The sequence below is a fragment of the Xiphophorus maculatus genome, chromosome 12 (genome assembly GCF_002775205.1).
Source record: "Xiphophorus maculatus strain JP 163 A chromosome 12, X_maculatus-5.0-male, whole genome shotgun sequence".
NCBI lineage: Eukaryota > Metazoa > Chordata > Actinopteri > Cyprinodontiformes > Poeciliidae > Xiphophorus > Xiphophorus maculatus.
In genome coordinates, this window is record NC_036454.1 from 8115637 (window position 1) to 8128037 (window position 12401).

At 35.4% G+C, this 12401-nt stretch overlaps 1 protein-coding gene across 3 annotated transcripts; it reads left to right on the forward strand.

Annotated features, from left to right (window-relative positions):
• Positions 1-955: 955 nt before the first annotated feature.
• LOC102221643 (LIM/homeobox protein Lhx6-like) lies at positions 956-12067 on the forward strand. 3 transcript variants are annotated; one of them, XM_023343249.1, is made up of 9 exons: positions 956-1193; positions 1753-1883; positions 2970-3101; positions 3312-3433; positions 6211-6431; positions 7712-7812; positions 7899-7998; positions 9615-9792; positions 10669-12067. In XM_023343249.1, exons 2-9 carry the CDS (start codon positions 1881-1883, stop codon positions 10832-10834), a joined length of 1023 nt encoding a protein of 340 aa, XP_023199017.1. In that variant the 5' UTR covers positions 956-1193; positions 1753-1880; the 3' UTR covers positions 10835-12067. The 3 variants fall into 3 exon arrangements, with proteins under 3 accessions (XP_023199017.1, XP_023199019.1, XP_023199018.1); XM_023343251.1 differs by having other exon boundaries at positions 7899-7994; positions 10669-10840; XM_023343250.1 differs by lacking the exon at positions 956-1193 and having other exon boundaries at positions 1660-1883.
• The last annotated feature ends 334 nt before the right edge of the window (positions 12068-12401 follow it).

The window sequence follows — 12401 nt, forward strand, 5'->3', positions numbered from 1 at the left end:
TTATTTGCATCTTTTAATGTATTCCTAATAGTGTATAAAATAAGCTTGACTGGTTAAATGAAAAGTCTGCAAAATGCACCAATACTTTATCTGAATCATCGCCAAAATAATTGATAGAATAATTGATTGCTGAGGTAATCAACAAGGCAATCAAATCGATTAAAAGTGTATTGAGAAAACATTTAAAGAGGCAGGATTATGTAAAATTCACTCTTTTTAGCTTTACATCATGTTATAATGGTCTTCCTTCATTAAAAACACATCTGGAAATTTGATTTGATTCTTTCACGAATGTTTGAGAAATCCTTTAGTCTCCATGGCAACCATTCAGCTGTACTAAACATCTTGGAGGACCTAGCCCCGCCTTCGAGACGCAGCTCCTCCTCAGAACTGAAGCAGAACCGAGCTTCCGCTTTGAGGCGCCATTCAGCTCCTTCAGACTAGCCAGCAGAAATTAGCAAACACCTGGTCAAGCTGTAGCTTTACAAGGTACGTCTCAGTAAAACGCTGGTGAAAACGTTTTTAAAGGGTTAAAAGAGGAGCCATGTTGTGATGACTTCTTGAAGGCGAAGTTTCAGAAAGAGCAGAAGACAAAGACCCAATTTCAAGGCATTAAATAACAAAGCCCAGTTTTTTATACATCATTTGTGATATATGCAGCATTTTTATAACAACTGAAGGGAGCATAGTTACTTTATTGTGCTATAAAATTTTCCTATCTATCTGGAATATACTTAATATTGCCACTTTAAAGAGAGCTGAACAATCAGTCCTCAGTTCGCTCCTACACCAGGGAAAGTTAATTAGCTTCTTATGTTTAGGAACAACACATGTTCAGTGTTTACCCAGTTTGTGTTACCAGTTTAGTACGTGTGTTTCCCAGTAAAAGAGGAGGCGCAGCATCACATCCTGCCTCTGCTAACTGGGTGTAAACTCTGAGTCCAGGCGGGAGATCAGCTCCGATCAGGTCACAGTGCGTCGCTCCAGTCCCGCAAACTTCCTCTGCGTGGATCAGCGTTGGACTTTCTCTTCACCAACCCACGGATTTATCTGGACACTTTTTATTCCTTCTGGAGAAACTATTTCACACCCCTGAATGATGTTTTCGCCGCATTTCGGAGCTCCTCTGTCTCTGAAGTTTCTGCAGACCATCTCATCTCGTTTTGCTGCCTCCAGTGTTTACATCCCAGCCGGTAATTAAAATAATCTTGCATTCTTGTTAATTTCGAGAAGTGAAGGACAACACGGGGTCCAGATTGCCCCCCAAACGCAGATTTTTGGCACTTTATGAATGCAGCTGTAATCACTGAGGGGAGCCTGGAGTACCTAAATGGGTCCATCACGAGAAAAGAGACAATCAGGCTCCTTTATGTCTCGAGATCAGCAGCAGTTTCTGCGCATTGTCTGTTATGAATAGAGCGATCTCCAATTGAGCCTCTTCACTTTGGAGATTTTTCGATTTTCGATTATACAGCTATTGAAATTAGGACGCGCCGCGCCTCCCCCCTTCCTCAGCTTGGTGGCGCGGCTGCCTCCCCCTGATTGACAGATGAAATTGACACTCGGGTTGCCTCTTATCAAGCGCTGCGTTTCAATCCGCCTCTAATTGCAGATATAGTGCCATCCTTTCTTTTCACCGCATGTGATTGCAACACGCAACCTTCCGTTGCGCACAAGAGGAATGATCGATCATATGTAGTGTGTGTGTGTTTTTTTTATGTCTAATTGCATCGAAATTTCTTTTGTTGTCAGGGTTTAAATGCAGGAGAAACTTTAAGACGTTGTTTCGGAGCGGGTGTAGCGCTGGTTGGAGCAGAGATGCGTAATGCGCAGAGAAAACTGGGTCTCCACTCCGAATAGGAAGCGAGCAAGACCCGAAAATGGTGAGTCACAAACACAAAAAGTTATTTTAAGTAATTTTATTTACGGGAGCGTCATAAGAGACGTAGTGAAATTGCTCAAACCATTGCAAAAACGACAACTAAACGCTAAAATAATAATTGTTATTCCTTTACCTCAGTGCGTGTTAATGGAATTATAATGATGGAAATGGAGAAATTAATTTAAAATAAATTAATCATATCTAAAGAAAAAAACCTGCAGGAAGTGCTAAACTATGAATGAATCCATATCTATAAGTAATTTCTGTTTTGTTGGTTTACTTTACTTACTGCTGAAACAATAAATAGCTTTACGCGTTTTCTCTGCTTTATCATCAATGCATCATGTTGCTTTTAATTTTAAAAATATACATTCTGACTTTAAAACATAAGATAGTTTAACTTCTAACAGTGTTAATGGACGGAAAACTAATGAAACACACTGCTGTGCTTAAGTTACATTGATTTTTTTAAACTGCTTGTTATTTTATTCAAAACATTTTCTTGTAATTGTTTTCTGCAACAGACAATTATATGGGCGGTTTATGTGAGCTTATAAATTAATATTTTTCTTCTACAGTTAAACCATTTCTCTGTTATTTGAACCATAGTTCACCCACTATGCGCTTAAGCTGAGTTTTGCCTCAAAAATTAAATAAATTAAAGTTGAACGAGCTTTTGAACAATATTCTCCGGTTCTTAATTTTAAAATTATGTTGTCTTTCTTACATTTTAATAATCGCTAAATATGCATTAGATTTTGTTATATAAGGAAAAGACATTTGAAATAATGCAAATCCCAACAAAAAAACTAAATAGATTTTTGATGTTGTCTCAAATTTTTACATATTTTTACGGGGGAATTTGGCGTAATTTCTATAAAGTTTGAGTTGATAGTTTTTAGGAAATATATTCAGATTTAAAATGAAAGGAGAAACAGCCGCTGCTTTGCAAAGAAAAGAAAAGAAGAATAAAACGGAGATCTGGGTTGTTGCGCACGCAGATTTTTATATGTGTATATTTAGTTTTCACTCTGTTCTCGGTGCGTCCTGCTCTTTCTAAAGTGTTTTATTTTATTTTGTGGATCAGTCTAAGCCGGAGGTGAAGAAGGAGTCCGGGGAGTCCAGCCCGCTGGAGGCGGCCTGCCTCTGCTCTCCTCCGGCGGCCAAGAACCAGTGCGCCAGCTGCGGCTTGGAGATCCAAGACCGCTACCTGCTGAAGGTGACGCATTTTAACCTTTTTCCGTTCTTTACCTCGATTTTGATATTATGCATTCTTTTTCTTTTACATTTAAGGAAATCGAAACGTCATTGTTCCGCTTTGCAGGAACTTGACACGTAAACCAGTTAGTCTGAAATGTATTGAGGGAATGCAATATCTCTGCAAACTGTTCGTTAATTCGCGCATGCGTGTTGCATTTAATTGTTGCAGGTGAACAACCTGAACTGGCATCTGGGCTGCTTGGAGTGTTCGGTCTGCAGAGCGTCGCTGCGCCAACACAGCAGCTGCTACGTCAAAAACAAAGAAATATTCTGCAAACTGGATTATTTCAGGTAGGAACAACAAAAAAAACAAGCGACTTTTGAAATGTATCTTAAACAGTTACGTGTTTTGGGGTTTTTTTGGGTATCAGTTAAATTTAAATTTATGTTATTACAGAGTTTTGTAAATTAATAATAGATAGGTACAAGCATTAATACTCCTGCAGATTTAGATCTAACATTATTTTTATTTATCATGTGTTAATTTCAACCAGAAAATAACACAAAAGGTAATGAAATAATGTAAAAGGACAACTATTTTAAATCTATTTTTAAATTTTATTTAAATATGAGATATATTTTTAAATCCCTTTGAATTCTCTTTTTTTGGGGGGGATTACAATCATTAAACCCTTCATAAAATTGCTTATTCGCTTATTGTTAGTTTTTTCTAAGTCTTTGTTTGGGGTTGGAAGGCCTCTTTGCCATCACCCTAATTTTTATCTTCTTGTTTTCTATTAGATTCAAAATAATATTGCTAAGATATTGGTAAAATAAAAGATACTTCAAACATAAACCTTCCCGTCTTAACAGGGATTTATTTTTAAAATTATACATTTTGACCCAATTGTGCCTGTTGTTAAAATGTTAAATGAATAATATATTGATTTTACTGAAGCTAAAGAGATTTTTGGTCTGACTATTTTAGATAGAATAAATCTGTCTTAAAATCATTGTTTTATCTTAAAACACACTAAAAAATATTATTTGTTGATGTTTTTGGAACCCAGTTAATTTTTTGAAAACAACATTCCAAAATTCCTTATAAAATATGTTTTTTATAAAGTTTTATTGGCTTTAAAAATAAATAAAAATAATAAACAAGTTACAAAATGGCCCTAAATTATGAACTTTTAGATTTAATATTTATGTTTGTCTCTGGAGTTTTGGTCTCCTTGAAGGTAAATTATTTATTTCTCTCTAGTTTAATGTCTTAATAATATTTCAGTGATTTGTTACCGAGCATAACTTGGTTGATTTTTCAGATTGTTGTCACAGATAATTAATTTTGGTGGTACAAACCCAAATTAATTGACTTATTAGAGTTTGACCTGCAGAATGAAGCAGCACATCCATCAAACTGATGTTTTAGGATCTGATCTCAACTTTCTCTTCACTGCAAAAACATCTTGCCAAGTATTTTTGTTTAATTATGGTGTAACATATCATTACACTAAAAATAAGACAAAGCTAATTCATACATAACTTTTCAGATAGGTTATGACCTTGTTTTAAGTCAATAATTCCTTAATATAGATTTTCAAAGGTATTATTTCCACTGCAGATTATTTTACTTATAACATGAGAAAATGTTATAAACAAAATAATCTGCCAGTGAAACTACTGTACTTTTTTACTAATATTAAGGAGTTATTTACTTAAAACAAGCTCCTATATCTTGCTGAAAAGCTGCTTGTAAGTTAGTTTTGTGCTATTTTAAGAGTAATTAGATATTTGCACTAGAAACTAGAACAAAAATAGTTGGTAAGATTTTGTGTTTTTGCAGTTTGTCACTTTTGTCTTAGTTTTAACTCCTTTATCTCTGCAATGTGAACAAAAGCATCTGCTGACTTTCTGTATTTCATTTCTATATGTTTCATAATGTCACAACAAACAGAAAGTTTATTTTCTCTTTGTTATATAAATGTTTGCTCCACATTTTAAAGCCTAGCGTAGCTTCCACAGGTTTGTCTCTCTCTGCATCGTTGTAGTAAATATTTTTGTTTTGCCCTGCGTTTTGCCTTCCAGGCTCCAGTTAGAAGAAGCAGCACTAAAGGGCATTTTGTCAGAAACTGTAAAGTAGAAAATCTCCAGGTTTTCAGATTTCTATTTAATTTTAGTTTTATTATCTGGTACACTGTTGTTTATATTGTTTTTTAAAGATATTTTTGCAATCAGTTGGGAATATATTGTCACCTTGCTGCTGTAAAAAGTAAATTTCACATCTGTGGGATTAATTCAGGACTAAGTCGTCTCAATGTTTACGGCAGCTTCCTGCTTTTACTGCAGTTTGATAAAGGTGAGCAGCACTTGCATTTTTTTATGTTTGTAATTTATTAATTTTATTTACATTAGCAAGAAAACAAGAAGAACTTTTTTATAATAACTAGGTGGGATTTAAATTTGCAACATGTGTCCCAGTAACATAGCTACACAGTAATTACACAATTCAAATTCAAAAATACTTTATTGATCCCAAAAGGGAAATTAAATTACACCGAGTAGTTCTGTCAATCAAAAATATTGTTATGGATAAATAGTTGTCTCTCCAGGATTTTACGGTTGTTTTTGTGTTTCTTTGTAATCAAAAATCACATATTTTAAAATGTCTATTTTAGAAATGCCTTGAATTTTTAAGATATTTGTGCTAATGTATGATGTTAAATGTGGATTTTTATTCCTCGCTGTAACATTAAGTTGACATCAAGCTGAGGCAGCAGTCAATTAAGCCCTAAGTTTTTGACCAATTTTGACAAAAAATTGCAGTAAATTCATCACAAATGTGGTGATCTGTTGATTTTGTGTGAACTTTGTAGATTTGTGAAAAACTGGAGGGACGTATTGATGTAATCTGGAGTCTAGAGGGCCACATAAAAACCTACAGCGGGCTAGATTTGGCCCCCGAGCCTTGAGTTTGACACATGTAATGTAAAAAAATAAAATCAAGTAAATTGAACAAACTTTTACTTTACTAGCATTGATAATCAGCACAGACTTAAACCAACTGTATCTGTTGAATTAAATGGGATTACTGCCCAATCCTGACCTTTTGACCTCCTCCCCTGCAGTAGGTTCGGCACCAAGTGCGCCCAGTGCGGCCGGCAGGTGTTCGCCAGCGACTGGGTGCGGCGGGCGCGGGGCAGCGTCTACCACCTGGCCTGCTTTGCCTGCTTCTCCTGCAAGAGGCAGCTGTCGACCGGGGAGGAGTTCGGCCTGGTGGAGGGCCGGGTGCTCTGCCGCAGCCACTACGACATCATGCTGGAAAACCTCCGCAGGGCCGCAGAGAACGGTAACCCAGTCCCGAGCATCAACCGCAAGCTACTCTATTCAACAGCTACCACCTGTAGGGAGGCGAAATGTAAAAAAAATAATCTAGATGTTTGCATGAGATGTGTAAACATCATTATTTTGTTGGGAAAATGCTGTAAAAATAATTTTGCCAAGTTTGTGCAGCTTTTGTGATGTTATCAGATGATAAATTTAACTTTTATTAGCCTTTAAGTGTTTAACATTTAACATGCTTAGTTTAAATTTACTTAAAGTTTGATATGATCATTATTTGGCTCTTTTATTTGTGATACACTGCAAAAACACAAAGTATTTTCAATCCCTTCCAGTTCATGATATCTTAGTACTATTGAAACAAGACAACATCTTAAATAAGAAGCTTTTCAGCAGCAGCTATGAGCTCGTTTTGAATCAATAATTCCTTAATATTGAATTTAAATAAAGTGCTAGTTATAAGTGAAATTATGAGACAGTGGAACAATAAATTTTTCAAATATTACAACTTAAATGTCTTATTCCAGTTTCACTTTTTATCAATATTTAGGAATTATTTTTTTAAAAAGCTCCTATAGTTGCTGAAATGTTACTTGTAAGTTAGTTTTGTCTTATTTCCAAGAATAGTAACATAAAAATACTTCGTGTTTTTGCAGCTTTATAGAGATTATATTTCAATCTTTAAGTTTATTTTAATTAAGTTTGTTAAATGTCAAATAACTAAAGGATAAAAATATTTAATTTATTATCTGAGAATATAACAAAAGCTGCACAAACTTAACCAAAAGTGATTTTTAATGATACTTGCATGTTTAAACATCCATATTTACTCTTTGTGTTGAACTCGACCTCAGGTGTTTTTTTTCTGAAGCATCAAAAGTTGTTGTTTTCTTTGTGCTGTTATTTTAATGCAATAATATTTTAGTTAATAGCAACAAATTCCTTCTGAAGACATTTTACAATGAAACCCATTTTGACCAAATTTAATAACATTTTAAATTCATCACTAAAAGGATTTGTTTCTGTTATCTGTGCCTCATTTAATTGAGGATTAAGAGAGAAATAATAATACATAAATCGAACCCAGATCCAATTTTCCTGAATTTTCTCACTTTGTTTCTAATTCTTGAAAATATTTAATATTTGCTTTAAACTGTGAGTGTTTGCTACAAATTACCTTAATTATGCTCCATGTTGTTTGGAGAATGGTTACTTAAACATTTCCTTCTGCTTTCACATAATCTCCACATAATCTGATGACTGGATTATAATCTGTTCGTTTCAAAGGGACAGGTCTGACTCTGGAAGGAGCGCTGCCGTCGGATCAGGACTGCCAACCCAAACCAGCCAAGAGGGCGCGGACGTCCTTCACGGCTGAGCAGCTGCAGGTTGGTCGCCGCCCTCCAGCTGTTTCAATCTGAGTTTAATCCGCAGGAGTTTGTCGTTTAATCCGCGCCGGATCGTCGTTCTGCAGGTCATGCAGACGCAGTTTGCTCAGGACAACAACCCCGACGCTCAGACGCTGCAGAAACTGGCAGAAATGACGGGACTCAGCAGGAGAGTGATACAGGCAGGTGTTGACATTACTTCTCTAAGAATCAACCAAATAAAAGATATTGTGAGGTAATAATAATAATAAAAAATATTTAAAAATTAAGGATTTAAGTAAGAAAAACAGTGATTTACTATTGTAAAGTCACATTTAGTGAGGATTTAATAAAGATCTGAATCCTTATTGAACCATCAGTGAGTCAGTAACAGGCAGAGGAGAGTAAAGTACCCAAAACATTTACTTTATTATGAAGTAGAACTACTTCATAATAAAATTACTCAAGCAATAGTAAAAGAGCATTTTGTAAAAAGTTTACTCAAGTACTGAGTAATTATCATTTAATATTTAAAAATCATCAGATGGAACAAAACATAAAGTTTAGTGGAAATTTTGGTATTTTAAGGACCAAAATGACAATAATTCACAACAAAAATAACAAAATTAGGTGAAATAAAAATTTTCCAAATCAGTTTTTTAAAATAAAAAACTGCAGGTGTTTGTCTGTGTCTGATGAATGTTTGGTTAAAACATGTTTGATTTCATTCAGTGGGGAGAAAATACAGAACTTTTACTCATGTAAGAGTAGAAATACTTCATAATAAAATGACTCAAGTAAAAGTAAAAAGTACAGCATAGTAAAAATACTCCTAAAAGTAATTTTTCCCCCAAAAGTTACTCAAGTAAATGTAATTGAGTAAATGTAACTAGTTAGTTACTCAGATGAATGAGTTTTTAGGTATTTATTTTCACACTACAGGGATGTTTTTATGACTTTTTAATTTGTCATATTTTTTTATTATGCTTCCCTGAACAGGTTTCATAGATCTATGGGCTACAATAAACATGTTCATTACATATTTACCTCAAACTCATCCTTAGATAATGAGATTTTAGTCTGGTCAGTTCTGCCTGTTTTGATTGAGATTGAGTTGTTTTAGAGACTCTTGTCACTTTAAATCCAAATAAGCTGCTCCTGGACACGCCCCCAACTCAACATTTACACTCACACCTGAAATTGGCTGCAACAGATGCACAATTTTACAACCGTACATCTTTGAAAAGCAGAAGTAGAGTCTCCTGCACAACCAACAAGAATGCAGCAAGTTGTTTCTGAGTGGTAAGTCAACAACAAAACGTTGTTTTTTTTTCCCAGCAGCCATTGTACAGTGCATTGTAAAACCAGCTGGTTAAACATGCTGGAGTTCCTCTTGGGTTGCTAGATAACAGGTTGGGCTTTGCTGGGGTTGCTAGGTAACGGCACAGTGCCCCTGGACTGTGACTTAAGATTCGGGAGGTTTTTGAAATGTCTCATTTTTCAGACACTAAAAAAACATAAAAAATCAGCCGGGTGGGGTTTTAAATGCTCTTGCTGTTTGTAGAAGCAGTTCAGACCCAAATGGAAGCATAAAAACTTTAAATATGTGACTTTTGCATAATAGGTCCCCTTTGTTAGCAAGAAAGATTAATTTGCGGTTTTCTGGTATGTTCTTTAGAACATCTTAAAGTTTAGGTAACAATTCTCCAAATCCATCTAAAATCTTTACAGAAGAGCAGAATAATTAGTCTTACACGTTTAACCCAGTGAGTCTTTGGGTTGGAAGAGATCGTTACGTTGATGCCGACTGTCTCCGTCTCCAGGTTTGGTTCCAGAACTGCCGTGCCCGACACAAAAAGCAGCCGCCGCTGCAGAGCAGCAGCTTCCCTCAGAGCGCGCCGCTGTCCAGGATGCCGCCGTCACTGCCAGAGGATCTCCACTACTCCTCGTTCAGCAGCCCGGACCGACCGCACCTCCTCGCTCTGCACGGATACCTGGACGGTCAGTGGCACACCTGCATTCCTGTAAAGAGGATTTTTATAATTATTAAGCAACATGTTCAGTTTTTATCATGATCTAATCCCAAATAAACTCAGTGAGGGAAATGTTAAGATTTTTTTTATTTGGCTTTTCATTAAACTGCAGTTGTTGTTACAAATGAAGCCTGTAACAACCAAATTTTATTTATCTTAAGTTTGTTTTTTGTTTTTTGTTTTTTTGTTTTTTTACAAGAGATGCCAAAAAAGTGGATGCAATGTTTTGTAATTCCAAAAAATTAGGAGAAAACAAGTTTTGGCAAGTAAGACGTGCAGATTGATTGTTGTAACTGTTGAAAAATAAAAATGCAAATCATTTATTCTCAAAGCAAGAAGTCTGTCTCAGCAGTTAAGGAGCAACTTTTTTAGATTTTTATAGGGTCTTAACAAATAAAAGACAATTATATCATCTGTAATTTACTGATTTCATACACGAGGTTTGATAAAATATTGTTTGAGGAGAGAATAACAAGAATAAATAAAAATGTTTTGGTTTATTATGCTCTATTCTAGAGATTAGCAGATTAAAACAGTTAAATCATCTTTAATTAATCAATTTCATACATTAGGTTTGGTAAAAAAAATTAGCTTGTGGACAAATATTTTTTTCTATTATTCCTGTCTTCTACTCTCTATGTTAAAGTGTTTTATTTTCGTCTGATCTATAAAGACCCTCTGTTGTGAAGTGGTATTATTTTCATATTATTATAGCTTCATATGGACTCTGATTCTGCGGGTCTCTGAAGTGGGTCGAGACGCTCTTCCTCCCTCTTCATCCCTCATCATCGTCGTCTCCAGGCTGAATTGAAACGCCGTTTTAACGTTTCTCCTTCGTTTCCAGCTCACCCCTTCTCCGTACTCGCCGCCCCCGGACACTTGACTCATCCCTCCATCGCTCTGCCGCAGCTTCCCATCAGCCGCTGACCCGTCACCGCCCTGATGATGTCACGGACGCCTGTCGCCACGGTTACCTCCATTTTCAGCTGGCTGTCAGACTGTTGAGCTGAACTGTGGTGAAACATTCAAGCAAACATTGGGAATATTTTTTTTTCTCTTTGTTCTAAACGAAGCACAGAAGACTACTCGTTTTTGCGTAAAAAATTTTTCACTTTCTTCCTGTTCGTATGTCAGGCGGTTTCAAACGGCAGAGCGGAGGAGCATTGTAGCAGTACGACGGAGAAACCTCAGCTTCTTTTTTCACGATCAGCACATTTTGCAGCTTTAATGTTGTTGGTTGTTGTGCTGTTGTCAGAAAAACAGGAACTCTTATTTATTCAGATCAAAACCTCTTGTTTTTGAAGCACTTTTAAAGTGTGTGTGTAAATAAACCGCATCAGATCTGCCACCAGGTTTATTTAATGAGCAAAACGGAGACTGATTTCATGTGTGTGTGTTTTGAAGGTCATAGAAGAAGAAAAAACAGAATATAGAGTCAGATTGTACCTGCTGTGACTGTCAGTTGGACCTCAACATCCTGGTCATTAAACCAATTCAAAACGCGTCACTTACAGGAAATACGATCAATCAATTAAATCCAAATTCAGTTAAAGTGTTGCCATCGATTTGTGTTTCATTCAGGCCTTTATGAGCTCATTTAAGATGCATTACCTGCTGCTGTTATTCAGACCTTAGAGGCATTTTAATGATATTATTTGGTTTTGATGTTCCAATATGGATCAATATTTCTTTTCATTTGTTCAAACCCTGAAAAACAGACCAGAAACTGAAACAAGAGCTAAAAAAATGTGTTTCTTTATTGAGAAAACTAAATGAAAAATGAAAATGGAATCAGTTTGTAAATAATTTACGTGTCATTTATTTGATAGATTAAGACATGAAAAATAAAAACCCAGCAAGGCCTTCAAATTTATGTTTTTATACTTTAGTGGTTAAAATTTATGACTCTAGACATTTACACTGCAAAAGCACAAAATCATACCACGTATTTTACCAATTGCAAATATCTCAGTACACTTAATTCCTTATTATTGATAAAAAATTCTACTTTTTCATATATAGTAAGAAATTATTAAGGAATAACAATCAGAAAAGTTACCTGTAAATTAGTTTTGACTTGTTTAAACTGTACTACGACGTTTTCACTAGACAGTAGACCAAAAATATATAGGCAGTGTATATAGGCAGCATCAAAAATAATAAAATGAGTAAAATGTCAAAGTTCAAATGAGACAACAGGGGAGGCTAGAAGTTATACCCTCTTTTTCTATTTTTATACTCAATACAAGCACCTAAACTGAAGAAATAAGAAAAAATTATTAAAAATAAACCATGTGGAAATACAAAAATCCAGATTTTTTTGGTAAAAGAACAAATATTGTTTCTGCTGTGTGTGGCTGACAACACACAGCAGAAACAATCTGCTATGTTTATTCATAAAGGCTATGTTAGACATACATCACATGTAACTTTATGATGAAATAAGTTAATACTATTTGAACCGACCCCTTACAAAATGCTAATTCTGCTCAAGAATTTGCATTTTCTTGGAGCGAAAATGTTTCTCAGGATTTCTTTGTTATTTTCCAGACAGATTCAGGCTGCAGACTGGATTAT

Bases quoted from the DNA above. Each gene is read 5' to 3' on its own strand.
- LOC102221643 (XM_023343249.1), top strand. The intron at 3,102-3,311 runs GTGACGCATTTT...TAATTGTTGCAG, and splicing joins AAGACCGCTACCTGCTGAAG to GTGAACAACCTGAACTGGCA. The intron at 3,434-6,210 runs GTAGGAACAACA...CCTCCCCTGCAG, and splicing joins TGCAAACTGGATTATTTCAG to TAGGTTCGGCACCAAGTGCG.